At 35.7% G+C, this 18697-nt stretch overlaps 1 protein-coding gene across 1 annotated transcript in view; it reads right to left on the bottom strand.

Moving 5' to 3' along the window:
* The window catches only part of LOC123840994 (phospholipid-transporting ATPase ABCA3-like), a 157206-nt gene that overhangs the window by 129625 nt on the left and 8884 nt on the right, over nucleotides 1-18697 (bottom strand). The window contains exons 2-7 of the mRNA XM_064590317.1: nucleotides 17841-17909; nucleotides 17719-17732; nucleotides 17210-17474; nucleotides 12815-12942; nucleotides 10931-11078; nucleotides 7454-7713 (exon numbers count right to left, since the gene is read on the bottom strand). Coding sequence (XP_064446387.1) covers nucleotides 7454-7713; nucleotides 10931-11078; nucleotides 12815-12942; nucleotides 17210-17474; nucleotides 17719-17732; nucleotides 17841-17909 — 884 coding nt within the window. The remainder of the gene's footprint in view (nucleotides 1-7453; nucleotides 7714-10930; nucleotides 11079-12814; nucleotides 12943-17209; nucleotides 17475-17718; nucleotides 17733-17840; nucleotides 17910-18697) is intronic.

Below are 18697 nucleotides of genomic sequence, written 5' to 3'. Positions count from 1 at the left end.
AGGGACTATGTTTGCCTATCTGTATCTGCCTGGCCCATACAAAGAGTTTAATAAATTTTTTTTTTTTAAGATTTTATTTATTTGAGAGAGAGAGAATGAGAGACAGAGAGCATGAGAGGGAGGACGGTCAGAGGGAGAAGCAGACTCCCTGCCGAGCAGGGAGCCTGATGTGGAACTCGATCCCGGGACTCCAGGATCATGACCTGAGCCGAAGGCAGTCGCTTAACCAACTGAGCCACCCAGACGCCCAATAAATGTTTGTTGAAAGGACAAATGAATGAATGTGAGGATTTTGGAATTTGCATACTTTCCAAAGTTCTTAAAAATGGGCACAGGTCCACTTTATTATGCACAGGGGACAGAAATAGGGATAAATGGTTCCTAGCAATCAATGCTACAACCAGACTTTCTTAGCAAGTTTTAATCACCAACAAAAATGACAAAGTACTTTTAACAAAAGAAGTGTAAGATTTCTGGGGGCCTGAGTGGCCCAGTCTGTTGGGTGGCCAACTCTTGGTTTCAGCTCAGGTCATGATCTTGGGGACCTTGGGGATTGTGCCCCACATCCAGCTCCCTGCTCAGTGGGGAGTCTGCTTCAGGATTCTCTATCTCCCCCTGCCTCTCCCACTGTTCTCTCTAAAATAAATACATAAATGTTAAAAAAAAAAAAAGAAGTGTAAGATTTCTACACTGAAAACTAAAACACCGTTGAAAGAAAGTAAAGGAAACCTAACTGTAGGAAAGACACCCCATTAATAACCCATTAATTCAACATACTATTGGAAGTTCTAGCCACAGCAATTGGGCAAGAAAGAAAGAATGGATGCAAATCAGAATTATTTGCATATGACATGATATTATACATAGGACACACTAACAATTCCACCAAAAAAACTCTTAGAACTAATCAACAATGTCAGTAAAGCTGGAGAATACAAAACCAAAATACGAAAATCTGTTGCATTCCTATTCACTAATAAAGAACTATTAGAAAGAGAAATTAAAAAAACAATCCATTTACAAATGCATCAAAAAGAATAAGATACATGGGAAGAAATTTAACCAAGGAACTCAAAGATCTGTACACTGAAAATTCTAAGATACTGAAGAAAGAAACTGAAAACAACACAAACAAACAGATATACGATGCTTGTGGTTTGGAAAAATTAATATTGGTAAAATGTCCATACTACCCAAAGCAATAGACAGATTCAATGCAATCCTCATCAAAATTCCAACGTCATTTTTCACAGAAATAGAACAATCCTAAAATTTATAAGGAACCACAAAAGACCCCAAATAGGCAAAGCAATCTTCAGAAAGAAGAAAAAAGCTGGAAGCATTCTACTTCCTGATTTCAAACTATATTACAAATCTATAGTAATCAAAACAGTACAGTACTGTCATTAAAACAGACAACAGAGCAATGCAACAGAATAGAGAGCACAGAGATAAACTCACACATATATGGCCAATTAATTTATGACAAAAAAGTAAAAAATACACAATGGGAAAAGGACAATTCAGAAAAAATTAGATATATATAAGGCATCCAAGCAGGTGAGACAATCTTACATGCAAACCAGATTCCACACATAAAAAAGAATTAATAAATGACTCATCAAAGTAGGAGAATACAAAGTCAACACACAAAAATCAGTTGAACTTCTATACACTACCAATGAACAATCTAAAATGGAAATTAGGAAAACAATTCCACTTACAAGAGCATCAAAACGAGTAAAATATGGGGTGCCTGGGTGGCTCAGTCAGTTAAGCGTCTGCCTTTAGCTCAGGTCATGATCCAGGAGTCCCAGGATTGAGTCCCCAGGATCGAGTCCCACATGGGGCTCCCTGCTCAGCAGGGAGTCTGCCTCTCCCTCTGCCCTCACCCTGCTCATGCTCTCTCTCTCTCGCAAATAAATAAAATCTTTTAAAAAAAAGAGTAAAATACTTAGGAGTAAACTTAACCAAGGAGGTGAAAGATTTGTACAATTAAAACAATGAAAAGTGAAAGATCTCTACATTTTTGAGGCCAATATACTCCCATACAATTAAAAAATAATTAGAAAATTAGATAAAATTAGAAAAAATTTTGGTGAAATGTAGAGCAAACAGAATTTTCAAACATTGCTAATGGAAGTGAAAATTGGTAAAATTTTATTGGCAAACTCTGGCACTATATAATAAAGTTAAATATGTATAATCTAACATTCAGCAAAAAAAATGTATAAAATATTCATAGAAGATTTACTTATAATACCCAAACTCCAAACACTAAAGGAAAATAGATAAATTGTGATAGTCATATTATGTAATGGTAAAACTCATATAACTCAATGAATATAAATGAATAACAGCTACATATTTAGCTGAAAGAACCACACAGACACAACATAATACAGTGCATGATTCCATTTATCAAGTTCAAGGCAGACAAAACTAGCTCATAATATTAGAAACCAGGTTGGTGTATACTTTGGGGAAAATGTTTTGAGGGGTACACAAGCCATCTTCTAGAGTTGGCAGTGTTTTATTTCTTACAGGGGTCACGATAAAAAGGGCATACTTTCTTCATGATAACCCATTCAACTCTACTACAATAATTTGAATGTTAGTGTCTCCTCAAAATTCCTAAATAGAAAACCTTGTCCCCAGTGTGATGGCACTTTGAGGTGGGGCCCCTGAGAGATATTAGGTGATGAGGGCTAAGCCCTCATGAATCAGATTAGTGCCCTTATAAAGGACACCCCAGAGAGCTCACATTTCTTCTGTCACATGAGGAGACAGTAATGAATGAGGTGCCATCTATGAACCACAGAGTGCATTCTCAACAGACATTCTGAATCTGCTGGCACCTTGCTCTTAGACTTTCCAGGTTGCAGAACTGAGAGAAATAAATTTCTCTTGCTTTATAAGCTATATAGTTTATGATATTTTTGTTACAGTACCCTGGATGGATTAAAATACATACACTTCTGATTTGTGCACTTTTCTGTGTGTACATATGTTATACTTCAATGAAAGTAATTTAAAAATGAAATATAAAAGGGGGGGATCGGAGGGAGAGATGAACCATGAGAGACTATGGACTCTGAGAAACAAACTGAGGGTTCTAGAGGGGAGGGGGGTGGGAAGATGGGTTAGCCCGGTGATGGGTATTAAGGAGGGCACGTATTGCATGGAGCACTGGGTGTTATATGCAAACAATGAATCGTGGATCACTACATCAAAAACTAATGATGTATTTTATGGTGACTAACATAATAAAATTAAATAAAAAAAAGAAATATAAGTATTCTGTAGTTTCTAGAGTACAGATTCTTTACCTCCTTGGTTAGGCTTATTCCTAGGTATCTTATGGTTTTTGGTGCAATTGTAAATGGGATTGATTCCTTAATTTCTCTTTCTTCAGATACATTGTTAGTGTATAGAAATGCAACTGATTTCTGTGCATTAATTTTGTATCCTGCCACGTTGCTGAATAGATATTGTTAAAATGTCTATGCTGCCCAGAGCAATCTATACATTCAGTGCAATCCCTATCAAAATAACATCGACATTTTTCACAGAGTTGGAACAATCCTAAAATTTGTATGGAACCAGAAAAGACCCCAAATTGCTGGGGGAATGATGGAAAAGAAAACCAAAGCTGGAGGCATCACAATTCCGGACTTCAAGCTCAATTACAAAGCTGTAATCATCAAGACAGTATGGTTCTGGCACAAAAACAGACACATGGATAAATAGAACAGAATAGAGAGCCCAGAAATGGACCCTCAACTCTATGGTCAACCAATCTTTGACAAAGCAGGAAAGAACATGCAATGGAAAAAAGACAGTCTCTTCAATAAATGGTGCTGGGAAAACTGGACAGCCAAGTCCAGAAGAATGAAATTGGACATTCTCTTACACCATACACAAAGATAAACTCAAAATGGATGAAAGACCTCAATGTGAGACAGGAATCCAACAAAATCCTAGAGAACATAGACAGCAACCTCTTGGACCTTGGCCACAGCAACTTCTTCCAAGACACATCTCTAAAGGCAAGGGAACCAAAGAAAAAAATGAACTTTTGGGACTTCATCAAGATAAAAAGCTTCTGCATAGCAAAGGAAACAGTCAATAAAACCAAGAGGCAACCTACAGAATGGGAGAAGATATTTGTAAATGACATAACAGATAAAGGGCTGATATCCAAGATCTATAAAGAACTTCTCAAACTCAACACCTGAAAAACAAATAACCCAGTCAAAAAATGGGCAGAAGACATGAACAGACACTTCTCCAAATAAGACATACAAATGGCTAACAGACACATGAAAAATGCTCCACATCACTTGCTGTCAGGGAAGTGCAAATCAAAACCACAATAAGATACCACCTTACACCAGTTAGAATAGCAAAAATTAGTAAGGCAGGAAACAACACATGTTGGAGAGGTTGTGGAGAAGGGGAACCCTCTTACACTGCTGGTGGGAATGCAAGTTGGTACAGCCACTTTGGAAAACAGTATGGAGGTTCCTCAAGATGTTAAAAATAGTGCTACCCTATGACCCAGCAACTGCACTACTGGGTATTTACCCCAAAGATACAGATGTAATGAACAGAAGGGGCACATGCACCCCAATGTTCATAGCAGCAATGTCCACAATAGCCAAACTGTGGAAGGAGCCAAGATGCCCTTCAACAAATGGATGGATAAAGATGTGGTTCATATATACAATGGACATCAGCCATCAGAAAGATGAATATCTACCATTTGCATCGACATGGATGGAACTGGAGGTGATTATGCTAAGTGAAATAAGCCAAGCAGAGAAAGACAATTATCATATGGTTTCACTAACACGTGGAATATAAGGAATAGTGCAGAGGGCCAAAGGGAAAGGGAGGGGAAACTGAATGGGAAGTAATCAGAGAGGGAGACATACCATGAGAGACTCTGGGCTCTGGGAAACAAATTGATGGTTGCAGAAGGGTGGGGGATGGGATAACTGGGTGATGGGCATTAAGGAGGGCACGTGATCTGATGAGCACTGGTTGTTATATGCAACTAATGAATCACTGAACATTACATCAAAAACTGATGTACTATATGTTGGCTAATTGAACTTAATAAGAAAAAAATATAAAAAAAACAAATGAAATATAAATAACATAAGTCATAATGTTGATGTTTGTGTATCACATTCTGGGGACTCAAAAAAAGTGTTAAATTATAATTGAGAATTAAAGAGAGATAATCAACAAGGAGATGGCAGCTACAACACCTGAGACAAGTAAGTTAACTGTGTGTTTACCAATCAGAAAAGAGGAAAGCATTACAGTCAGAGGAAACATAAACATAAAGGAAATTTCAAAAAAAAGTCATTTGTTTTGGCTGGAAGGAAAGGTATCTATGTTTTTTTCGCTCTCAGTGAAACACAATTCTGGAGGGGACTACAGGAGGTCATTTAAAACTTTTTTTTCAGCAATCAGAAATTGGTTAAAAAATTACAATTTTTTTTTTTTTTTAGATTCTACATATAAGTGAAATCATATGGTATTTGTCTTTTCTCTGACTTATTTCACTTAGCATAATCCCTCTAGGTCCATCCATGCTGTTGCAAATGATGAGATCTCATTTTTTATGGCTGAGTAATATTCCATTATATCTATATACAACATCTTCTTTATTCATTCATCTATAGATGGACAACAAACAAATGAACAAAAACAAAGACATATCTATAAATACAGAGAACACACTCATAGTTGCCAGAGAAGGGAGAGGGGAAATGGGCAAAAGGGTGAAGGGGAGTGGGAGGTACAGGCTTCCAGTTTTGGAATGACTAAGTAATGGGGATGAGTGGTACAGCATAAGGAATATAGTTAGAGGTATTGTAATAGTGTTGCATGTTGATAGACCGTAGTTACCCCTGTGCTGAGCAGAGCATAATGGGCAAACTCGTCCAATCACTATGCTGTACAGCTGAAACTGATGTAACACTGTGTATCAACAATACTTCCATAAAAATTCCTTCTTAAATCACAGAATCATAGAATCTTGGAATTGATTTGTATCTAAATTCATCTAGACACACAACTCCACAAATCCAGTAGATTATTTCTTTCTACTCTCCTTATTCCAGAGATGTTGGAGGGCATTTGGCATTTAAATTGTATCCATAGACAACAACGATAACAAAATGAGGAATAGGCAGGGGCCAAATATTAGAAAATGCATATGCTTAAGTGGAATTTATTCAGCAGAGAACAAAGATAAATACAGCCTTAAAATTTATTTCTAGCCATCTGTGTTACAGGACAATTACCCTGGCAACAATGTGCAAGGTAGATTCAGAGGAGAGCTGAGGGGTGAGGAGATGTGTGCGAAGAGCCCTGAGTGAGAAGAGGTAGGTGGTGAGAAACAACGTGAGGCTGATGTGTGAAGTGGTGTGGCCACTAAGAAAGGAAAGAGAAAAATGACATGATTCAAGATTACACGAGGATAAATGAAATGGAGAGACAACTGATGTTAACAGCCACATCTAACAGCTATGGAGCACCCACTAGGTGCCTGACAATGTACCAAACACTCAACACCTGTTTCCTCCTTTACAACATACAACAGCAGGTCCAGGTGATTTGATAGTGATAATTTTTCACATAATATCTAGCTTAATATCACGACAGCCTTCCAAGTTAGTTATTATTATTATACTTAATTTATATCTGAGAAAAAAGGCTAGAAAAGTTATATGACTATGTCAGAGTCAATAAATAATAGGGATAGGATTCAAATCTATGATTTATCAGAGTTCCTGAAACAAATTAGAAAATAAATCAATTATATATATAATTATATAAATCATCTCTCCCTATTTATAGGATATGTTATAATATATATTATATATGTTAAATACATAATAATTACATATTAATTATAATTATATATGAATTATAAATTAATAATTGGTTAAATGACTGTATTTTTGAACTGCAAAGCCTCTGGCCATAACACAACATGGTCTCTACCGAGACACAGAAATTCTGAAGGGGACTATAAGTGGTCATTTAGAAAAAAAACTTAGAAAAACTAATTATAGAATCATAGAATCTTGAAATTTACTTGTATCTAAATTCATCAAGACAGTTCCACAAGCCCAGATGATTAATTCTTTGCAACCCACCTATTCCAGAGAGATTTTAGAGCATTTGGCATTTAAATTCTATTTGTAATAATCTTGTGAAGTAGTCTTCTAGAAATAAAACTAAAGAATTCCAATAAAAACAAAATTCTAGAAAATTGCCAAGAGAAATAAGCGTTCACTTTCTGGCTGCCACTGAAACAAGACCATCTACCAGTGCTGAGTGGGTAGAAATAATCCAGCCTCCACAGAAATTTATGCTACAGACCCAAATTTTTCTACAGAAGCTCTATTTACCTCAAGAAAAGTAGAGTTACCTTCAATCGCTTTTCTTTTTCCCACATAATAGACTGAATGAGGGTAAGATGATTCATAGAGAAGATAAATAAGATTACTAAAGGAATGAAAATACCAAAAAAGGTAAAGAAGTAATCACGAGAATATTCTGGATATGGAAATCTCTGAACAAAGACAGTGACATCTTGAAATAGCTTTTGTGTAGCTGTGTGGTTAAAATATTTCATGATGGCCTGATCCAAGGCATGCTGCATAACCAGGAATCCTTCAGTGATGTACCCTAAATGAGAAAACAAGGATTGCTAAGTACAACAGACAAGAAATAGCTGAAATGAACAAAGGAAAAGGTAACTAAAGGTATGTCAAAACCAACAAAGTTAATTATTGTAAAGAGGCACTTGTTATAGTCTAAATTTCACAGCTATTATGGTTTCCCCACGCAAATACATAATAAATACTTTTTTATTATTTAGATTTTTATTTGCTTGAGTATGGTTGATGCACAAGGTTACATTAGTTTCAGGTGTACAATGTCGTGATTCAACATTTCAGGTGTACAATGTCATGATTTATACATTATGTTGTGCTCACCACAAGTGTAGATAACCATCTGTCAGCATACAGTGCTATTACAGTATCATTAACTATATTCCTTATGCTGTGCCTTTTATTCCCATGACTTATTTATTCCTTAACTGGAAGCCTGTATCTCCCATTCCCCTTCACCCATTTTGCCCATCCCTTCCTCCTCTCTGGCAATCATCAGTTTGTTCTCTGTATTTGTAGATCTGAGTGAGTTATATGAACTGATGTCCACTAAAGCAGAGCTACTCAGTGTGTGGTCCTTGGATCTGTGGCAATATGCAAATAGCTTCTTACTGTTATATAAGTTTAGTATAAAAATGAGCAAACACTTAAAAACTTTTATTAAAATTTGGCAATGCCATGACATCTAAAAACTGAATTTTCTGTTCATCTATACAAGTTCTTTATAGATTTTCAATGTGAATCTGTGTCACATTTTCTCCCCTCTGGATCTTGCCTTACTGTTTTAATAGGGTCTTTCACACAGGCTGGAATAATCAATTTTAATGAAGTTCAATTTGTCAATTTTTTTCTTTTATAATAATACCTTTTCTGTCTTAATGAATCACTGCTGGCCCCAAATTCATGAAGATATTCTCATAAATTTTGTTGTGGAAGCTTTATGATTTTAGTTTTTATATTTAGGTTTATGATCATCATGTTATTTAACTAACTATGTGTAGATATGGATTAGTGATCAAGATTCATTCTTTCCATCCACATACCATGTTATTCCATCACAATTTGTTCAAAAGATTTCCTTTTCCCAGTGAATTATACTGGTGCCTTCATGGAAAAATTAAATGACTATATGTATATGAGTCTATTTCCAGACACCTCATTCTTTTTATATGTATTTGTTCATCCTTACACCTATACGGCAATGTCTTAATTATATAGATTTATAATAAGTCTTGAATGTCCTTTAACATTGACATTCCTTTTCAAGATTTTTTTTTTTTTTAAGATTTTATTTATTTATTTGACAGAGAGAGACACAGCGAGAGAGGGAACACAAGCAGGGGGAGTGGGAGAGGGAGAAGCAGGCTTCCTGCAGAGCAGGGAGCCCGATGCGGGGCTCGATCCCAGGACTCTGGGATCGTGACCTGAGCCGAAGGCAGACGCTTAATGACTGAGCCACCCAGGCACCCCCCTTTTCAAGATTTTTTAAAAACTAATCTAGACCCTTTGTATTTCCATATATTTTTTAGAATAAGCTTGCTATTATTTTTCCAAAAAGACTGCTGGGATTCTGACTGTCATTATATTGCCATTATAGATCAACTTAGGGAAAAGCTGCATCCTAACAATTTTGAGTCACCCAAGCAATGAAATTTAGATATCTCATCATTTGTTTAAAGTTTTCTCTCAGGAATGTTTTATTGGTTTTGGTGTAGATTTATAATTTATTATCATATACTGTCTATCTTGGGTATTTGCTCAATTAATACATTATATGTAGTACTTTCTTGTGGATCTCTTCACAATCACCTACATAACATGATTCTGTCAACTTCACATAAAGATAATTTCACTCCTTCCTTTCCAAAATCTATACCTTTTATTTCATTGCCTTTTTCTGATACAAGCTAGGACTTCCAGTAAACTGCTGAAGAGAACTGATGAGAGCAAACATCTTTACTTTGTTCCTGATTATTAGAGGAGAAATGTTCAATATTTCACTAGGATGATACAAATTTCTTACACATGTACTTTATCAGATTCAGAAATTTCATTTTTTTCACTTTTATTGCTACTTTGGCTTGGAGAGTTTTTTAAATATACTTTTTTATTTTGGAAAAAAATGTAGTCTTACAGAAAGACTACATACCATGCATTCCTAAATACCACGCACTCTCAACAGAGTTATAGAGCTTCAAGCCATAGCACATAAAACAGATCTGTAGTATATCTGTGGTATTAAAATTTCACAAGGGGAACACACTTAGGGAAAATATGTCCAAAGGATTCCTTAGAAGGGCAATAATGAAAAAAATTGAGAAATATTACTTATACCCTGCACCCAGCTTCCCGAATATGACATCTTATATTACCACGGTACATTTGTCAAAACTAAGAAATTAATATTGGCACAAAACAATTTCTAATTTATACAAACTTTGTTTGGATTTCACCAGTTTTTCCCCAGTGTCATTTTTTTTCTATTCCCACCTAGGATACTACATTGCATTTAGTTGTCATGTCTCCATAGTCTACTCTGATCTATGAAACGTTATTATCCTTTCTTGTTTTTCACAACCTTGAGAGTTTTCGAGAATACTGGGCATGTATTTTGGAGAATGTTCTGTAGTTTGGATTTGCATGATGTTTTTTCACTAATAGAGTTAAAAGTTTTACAGAGGTAAAATGCCCTCTTCATCACATTATATCAGAGAATATTTGCTATCAACATGACATCAAAATACTCAAAATTATTTTAAATTCCTTGTCTGCCAATTCCAGTATATAGTTTATCTGTCGACTTATATTGACTGCTTTTTTTCTTTTAATTTTAGGTAACATTTTCCTGCTTGTTTGCATATCCTATAATTTTGGATCTTATGCCAGAAATTGTGGTGAAAGGAACAGTGGACACTAAAGTATATAATTGTTTGTTCTGTTTTCTTAAAGACGCTAGCTCCTGCCTTTGTCATACAGCTAAAGGGAGGAGCTGACCATTTAAATTCCAAGAGTTTAGTTGAGTTGAGCTGAAAATATATCCATCGTTCCAACGTACAGAAATTTTACACAAGTTTTTGGACACTGAAAATTTTAAAGAAATCACCAGCAGTACAACAGGTTAAAAATTAACAATTTCTATCATAAGATTGAAGAAATGTAGGTATAAACATGTGATAGCTCTTACTATATGACTTGGATATTAAAATAAGTATGACTAAAGATCTGCTCACCAGGAGGCCCCCCATTTGAGTTACGTTCACTTCTGGGTCCCAAAGAAGGAAAAGGTGGAAAGAGAACACCTGTTTCCCAGCCTTCAGTTCGGAGAAAACCCACATACTTGTTCCTCTGAAAACTACTGAAACGCAGAAAATATTTTACCTATAAGGAGGAAAAAGAAACAATATCTGTAAATGAAAAAATAATTAAGAATGAGAAACAAAAGGAAGTTAAAGAAAAATTGCACATGTGCGATTCTGAGGCAGAGTATCAAGCACTAAGTAGATTCTGAACATCAGCCAATAGAGCAGACTTGTTGTGTGGCTACTGTGGGTTTGTGGTAAGCAAACAGTGGCAACTTGCACACAATTGCCAATGTCTCTTTCCCAAAATAGACAGCTGGCATGCATACTGAAATGAAACATACAAAAAGGTGTTGCTAATTTCTCTTCCCATTATGTCAGCCAAGTGTTCCAAGAGGAAAATCTCTTCCTCTCCTAAAAGTGATTATAACCTAAGAATCCCACATGAATACAGAGGAGAAATGTAAAAGTATAAATGTGGAATACTGCATAATTTCATTATTAAATGAAAAGATAACACTAATTCTAGAGAACTAAGTAAAAATTTCAAGGTAGATCATGCTGGGTCTAAGTAGCTTTACAAGACAGCAAATGGTCCAGCAGTTGCCTAAAGTCAGGGGTCAGACCAGAGAAATCAGTAACACCAGATGGGGCAGACACATATCATAAGCCTAGGTAAATATTAATATACTCAGTTATCAAGACAAAAGCTTTAGACACTTATTGCATGTTCAAGGATTAAGACATAGCACCTGTTCCTCAAGGAGCTCAAATTCTAGTTGAGACAACATATATATTTACATTATAGTAAATTCAGTGATAGTAATATGTACAGGGCATTTATGGGAGAATGAAGGAGGAAAGGGATGGGTGTGGTTAGGAGAGTCACTGTACTGTGAGTCATAGCAATGCTAAGGGTAAGAGTGAGCCAAGTGGCCTGGGCAGTTGGGAGACCGTACAAGGTGAAGTTTGAAACTGTACCAAAAACATTCTGACCACACTCTATGTATCCACTGATGAGTCTACATCAGCATCACGTACACTGAATCAGTAACTTGAGGGAATTTTATATACATGAAAGGAATGAGGGAATGATAGGACAGAACGGAAGATACCTACAACTCTACTTACAACCCAGTGGTTTTCCTTACTTTTTCATTCCACTGACAACCATCTGTATCTTAAATGTAGAATTATAGCTCCATGCATACATCTGTACCATACTTTGGTTATTTCCCTCAACACCAGGGACACCAAGTTCAAAGCACAGTCCTTGTCTCTCCTTCTTGGAAGTTGTTATCAGAATCTTTCTTGAGTCTGCCTATGTCCTAATTCTGTTTCTGCTTGGCTAAGGCTTAACACTATTTTCCAGATTTAGATTTTGGAGAAAAATGATGAGATTCAGTCAAAAGAAAGAGGAACATTTTCATGTTGTATTTTAACATGCTTTAACATCTCAGGTCTTGACCTGGGAAATGTGCATTTACTTCACCATCATGCACAGAACTGGAGACAGCTGCCATAATCTGATAGTGGTCAAGGTCGACGTCTCCTATGATTCTGATTTATAAGGAGAAAACCTAGTATGTGGTAAATTTGATTCTTCCCCCATCAACATAAAGCTCTGGCTAAATAAAGGCACAGACACAGAAATTAGATGTGGATTTAAATCTCTGCTCTACTATGTATAAGCAGTATGATTTTGGGTAAGTTGCAGTCTCCCCACTTAATAAAGGAAATAATTATGCCTCTACTTCATTAAGCCTCAGAAACTGGAAGTACACTTATGAGGTTTCTACATTAAAAATCTCTTACCTTAAATGGCAGGGGATCATCACTATTTTGGAACTCATGGTCAAAAATAATAGCAACCAACACTTTTTTAGAGTTATTCTCTTGCTTAACATACTCTTCAAAATCTCTTTCTGAAGAAAAGCCTTGAACTGTAGAGAGAAAAAGATCGAATATGTGAGTTGTCCACATAAAGGCAAACTATCTGACTGCTTTTTCTGTCTATAAGATGGGAAAATGCTTTACATGGATGAAAGACTATCAAAATATAAATTTCAAAACATTGCTGCTCAAACACTGGTATAACAAACTAATGGATATTAGGAGTGAATAAAAATTTTTAAGAGTTTTAAGAGTTCTGGGCACCTGGGTGGCTCAGTTGGTTAAGCGTCTGCCTTCGGCTCAGGGTCCTGGGATCAAGCCCCGCATCAGGCTCCCTGCTCAGTGGGGAGTCTGCTTTTCCCTCTCCCTCTAACCCTCCCCCCACTTGTGCTCTCACTCTTTCTCAAAATAAATAAAATCTTTAAAAAAAAAGAGTTTTAAAAGTTTTATCACAAGTTTAAAATATAATTAATCATTATAATAACTGCACAGTGAAATAAGGTAAGGAAGAGGGATATTTCCAATGTGTTTTGAAATTTCCACCTTGGAAGGAAATAACAAAATTGACTCATGCAATCTATTCAAAGTCCTAGAAGACGGGAATCTATAATATCTGATTAAAAAATAACTCAGAAGTTGAAGAATGAAACAACTTCACAATTTTAATATTTAAGGTGATTATGTGTCATAATCATTATTTTTTGTATAGTTGGGAAGTGCCAAGGATGCCACACTTTTCTCAGGGTGAGCATAGCTGGGATATAAATCCCAAAGCTGTAAGTAGGATCTCAGGGACCAGAATCAGATTTGCACCTACACCAGGTGACCAGAAGCAGGATGAAACAAAGTCCTCAGAGAATTTAAATGATTAAATTTAAATGATTAAAGCTGGAAAAACAAAGTCCACTAAGTTAAACAAAACAAAACAACATAGGAACACAGCTAGAAATGGAATCTAATATCAAAAGTCCACTATGAACAAAGTGAAGTGTGTACAAGCGGGTAGTGAGGCACACTTTGGGGCACGTAGCCTCTACTTCTGCATCTGAGCCTAACCACTGTCCTGCATCTCACCCATGCATCCTTTATGTCCCAGGAACCTCCCCATCCCTTTGCCTTCACCACTGAGTAGCCACAATTCTTTGTAACTGCCTGGCCATGGTGGCAAGGGCCTGAGGACAGGTCCACCAGTCCTTTTTCATTAATTTAACTGAGCTCCAAGGAAGGTATTACCTGCTCAAGCAGGAGTATGAGAAAGAACAGGAGGGAGAGAGAGCTTTGAGTACTTTATGAGGTTAAGACATGTCTTTGCCTCGATTTCTCAGAAAATAGAACTGGAGGGAAATTTATTTCTTATTTATTTTCATTTATTACCTCAGGTGGCTTTATTTTTTCCCCAGCTTTATGAAAAATTGTGTGTACTTACAGTGCAAAAGATGATGACAATATATGTCTACACTGTGAAACGACTGCCACAATCAAGCTAATTAATATATCCATGACCACACAGTTACCCCTTATGTTATTTTAAAAATTTTCTGCCCAGAATTATTGAGGTATTGCTGATAAATTAAAATTGTATATATGTAGGTTGTATAACATGATTTTAAGGTATACAAAGTGATGTTTTAATATCTGCATACATTGTGAAATAATTACCAAAACCAGGTTAATTAACACACCTATTGCCTTACAGTTACCATCCTTTTTTGCAAGGAAAACACTACAAGATCTACTCTCTGAATAAATTTTATATACACTATACAGTATTGTTAACTATAGTCACCATGTACATTAGATTGCCAGGACTTATTTATCTTTATAACTGAAAGTTCATAAGACTTGACCAACATCTCCCCATTTTCTCCACCTACCCTCACGTCCAGAAACCATGCAACCATGATTATTTTTTTTCTGAAACCGTGATTCTACTCTGCTTCTGTGAGCTCAACATTTTTAGATAACACACATATAAGTAATATAAAACGGCATTTGTCTTTCTGTGTCCAGCTTATTTCACTCAGCATAATGACCTCCAAACCAACATACTGTTACAAATGACAGGATTTCCTTCCTTGTTGTGGCTGAATAATTACATTTTCTCTATGCATCCATCTGTTGATAGATATGTTGGTTGCTTCTATACCTCATAAATAATGCTGCAATGAATAATTATGAACTTACATACCTTGAAAAAGGGAGATGCACAGGGTGAGGGCCATATTCACCCTGGTATTTTCCCTGAAAGCATTTGCAGAAAGCTGCAGACTTACTGAGCTGAAGAAAAGAGGTGAGAGTTGAGGCTGCCAAAATGGTTGGAACTTGAGAGACAATTGCAAAGAGAAGAAAATAGCAGAGAAGTGAAAAATCGGCTTGTAAATTCCCCTGAAGTCACCAGTCAACCCCTTAACTGAGGATGCCTAAGTTCAGACCATGAAACCAAGAAGATAACAGCAGGTGGCAGGCTACATTGCTGAGCAGGAATTTCAGCAGGTAGGCAATGTTGATGAACCAGAGAATAGAGTTCAAGCCCCACAAAGGTTGAGGAGCCTTCGTAAATATTCCAGTTTCCAGACGACACCCTAGACAAGGGGTAAGCTGCAGGAGTAAAGACAAAACTGAAATACAGCATTCCTTACAAAGCCCAAAACCAGATTTCGATGGAATCAAGTCACTCTGTCAGTATTTAAACAACCATCCAGAAGAAAACTTAACCCTCTTTGGATAAAAAAGTATCCTCAAGAGCCTCTAATATTTTTCATCCACACCATCTGTCATTCAATAAAAATATACAAAATATGCTATAAAACAGAACTCAATAACTGAAGAGAAAAAAATATACACAAGTAATCTAGATATCAGAACTTTCTGGCAGGGACTTTAAAGTAACTATGATTAATAGGGTTAATAAAGCTAGAACATTTCTCTAGAGACCTGAAATCTATTTAAAAAAGGACGAATGGAAATTCCAGAACAGAGAAATACTTTTAAAAACAATTCAACAGAAAGATCACATGACCTAAGTTTCAAAATATATAAGCAAAAAGAAATTTTAACATACATACATACACACACACACACACACATATAACCTATTTAATACTAACAACAACTAACTGAAAATGTAGTATCTCTCTCAATAACTGAGAGAATAAGCAAACAAAAATAGTAAGAATACATATTTGAAAAGCACTATGATTCACCAACTCGACAACTTCCCCTGGGTGGCATTTATACAACACTATAAGCAAAACCTACAGAATACACAGTCTTTACAAATGTACATGGTACATTTTTCAAAATATACCTTAAGATGGGCATAAAAAATTCTCAAAATTTCAAAGAACTGAAATCCTAGAATATACTCTGATTCAAGTAAATTAAAAGAAATGAAAAAAAACAGAAAGAGAACAACAAATTCCAAATGTGTTGAAGTAAAGTAATATATTTCTAAGAATCCCACACATCAAATAAGATATCAGAATGGAAATTACAAAATATTTTGGGTAACCCAAAGTGGCTTCCAGGACTACATTTATTGGATATTTGTGGTTATATACTTTAAAAATTATTGGAATTTTGCAATCTTCTGCTTCACTGTTTTTTTTTTAGTAAGTTATGTTTTGAGATGGCATCTACTCTCAAGGACCCTCAAATTCTTGAGAGACAACAAAAAGTTGAAAAAATATATTACCGAGTGCACATATGTGTTTAAAGGAAGGGGCACTAGAGGGATGCTCACTGAACTTCTGATAGCGTTTCTCCCTGGAAGAAAGAGGAGAAAAACTGAGAATATGAGGGGAAGCTCACTGGGGGGCTTTTAAGGTAACTGTATGTAGCTTGAGTCTTCTCTAAGGCATTCATATATGTCTTGTGTAACATTTTTATATGAACAAAGTTTGAAATAACTGACCACTGAGCGCGCATCTAGAATGAGGGCCCATGCTTATGCTGTGCCTCTGTGTTCCTTTGGCACACCATCGTAGCCCTGGGGTCATACTTACCCAGGTTTAAGAAGCACAACCAGAAACAAGGAAGATGGTATCACAGAATTGGATAGTAAAATATAAACTGATTATCTAATTTTTAAATATTATTATTTGTTTTGGGCTCTAGGAGAAAATATTTTATATGAATTTAACTCTCAAGTATAACAAAGTGTATAATATTATACCTAGGAGGTTACTATCTGGTTATGAGGATATATCCTACAATGTTTTACTTAGGAGATTAATGCCCAGTTAAAAGGTTATACAAGTGTCTTCACTGAAACCCAATTTAATAATACATTTTTTTCAAAAAACTTTAATTTCTAACCTGAGAAATTATAATGTAAATCCCTTTTCACGAGTTCAATGATGCCCTTTACCACAACACTTTTGGAAGGCAAGAAAGCCAGTTCCCAATGACCAGGAAAAGTGATGGCCGTTCCAAGGAATGCAGGCAACTCATCAACAGGCTGAAGAGAGTAATTGAAAGGCCCAGACTTCTTTATAATCAAAAATTTGCGTGTTAACAAAAGTGTACTAGCAAATAGCAATGTTAGGATGAATTCCACAAATAACGCCACTAATTGCCGTCTCTAAGAGATAGAAAAAAAAAAAAAGATTATGGTAAGTGTCGTATGAGTCCATTACATCTGCAAATGCCTAAATGTTTTATATTAACAGACACTTCTTAAAAGAAAATACATAGATGGCAAAAAAAAGAACAGCTTCACTCTATAATATAGCATTAGTTTCCTGAACCATTTTTTTCTCTCCTTTCTACATGTCATTCTGCTATTATTTCACTCTGTAAGGACTCTTCATATTTGGAAGAGATACCCCCAGCCGTAGAACTGAGAAAAATACAACAATATAAACTGAAATGCAGTGATCAGGCTATAAGAATTTTCCCATTGTGGTCTCTTGGCTGTTGCAAAAATCCTATAGATAGCTCAACTTACCTTTAAAATAAAATTCTTCCACAGAAGACCCATAAATTTGTAAAACCATAAGAAATCCATTCTTCAACTCTATGGAGGGAGTAAAGATTTTACAAAAAGAAATTAAGATTATATAACAAAATGTAAATTTTAGACAAATAAATTACTTAAATTTGAATTGCTTCCTTTTCTAATCAAGCTTAGAGGATGACAAAAAGAAACAATAAGCATTTGAAATATTTGAGAAGCTTTTTATCCTACACCCTTACTCAGTATCTTCTGAGTTTCTAATATTTATAAAACTTCAAGCACAAAACAAAGATCAGTAAGTTACTGATGCAAGTTTCCAGGTAAATTTGACCAGTACCTTTACCAAAATACTAATTAAGAAATAATACAAAAAAATCATCATCAGCAGCAAAAAGACAAAATGGTATGTAAAATCACATCACAGCTATAATCCCAAAATGCCACTGAACAATTAGCAAGATTGAAAGTACCTCCATTAATAACATTGCTAATGGGAACAGATTCATTCTTATATTTCACGAATATTTGCTGAATATCTATTAAGTGATATGTTAAGTGTAGGTGTATAATGGGAAACATAACAAATAAAACCCTTCCTTCATGGTGTGTGTGTCATGGCAGGCTATTAATAACTCAGGAGCTGAAGTTGAACCATCTTGGCTGATTCCCAGCTCTACCACTATCTGTGTGATCTTGAAAACTTGACTTAAATTCTTGCAGCTACCAGGGAGAGAGCTAAAATTCAGGGCCTGGAAGGGGAGACATTATTTTAGGACCTTACCTTATAAATATGATGATAGTGAAGGAGACTGGCCTTCCCAGGAACTGCAGGCCAATTTCAAATTTCA

Source organism: Mirounga angustirostris, unplaced genomic scaffold (assembly GCF_029215605.1).
Source record: "Mirounga angustirostris isolate CCGP_5_RB_7025 unplaced genomic scaffold, mMirAng1.0.hap1 SCAF_5, whole genome shotgun sequence".
Lineage (NCBI taxonomy): Eukaryota > Metazoa > Chordata > Mammalia > Carnivora > Phocidae > Mirounga > Mirounga angustirostris.
Note: the sequence above shows the minus strand (reverse complement) of the source record. Positions and strands in the feature narration are given on the sequence as shown.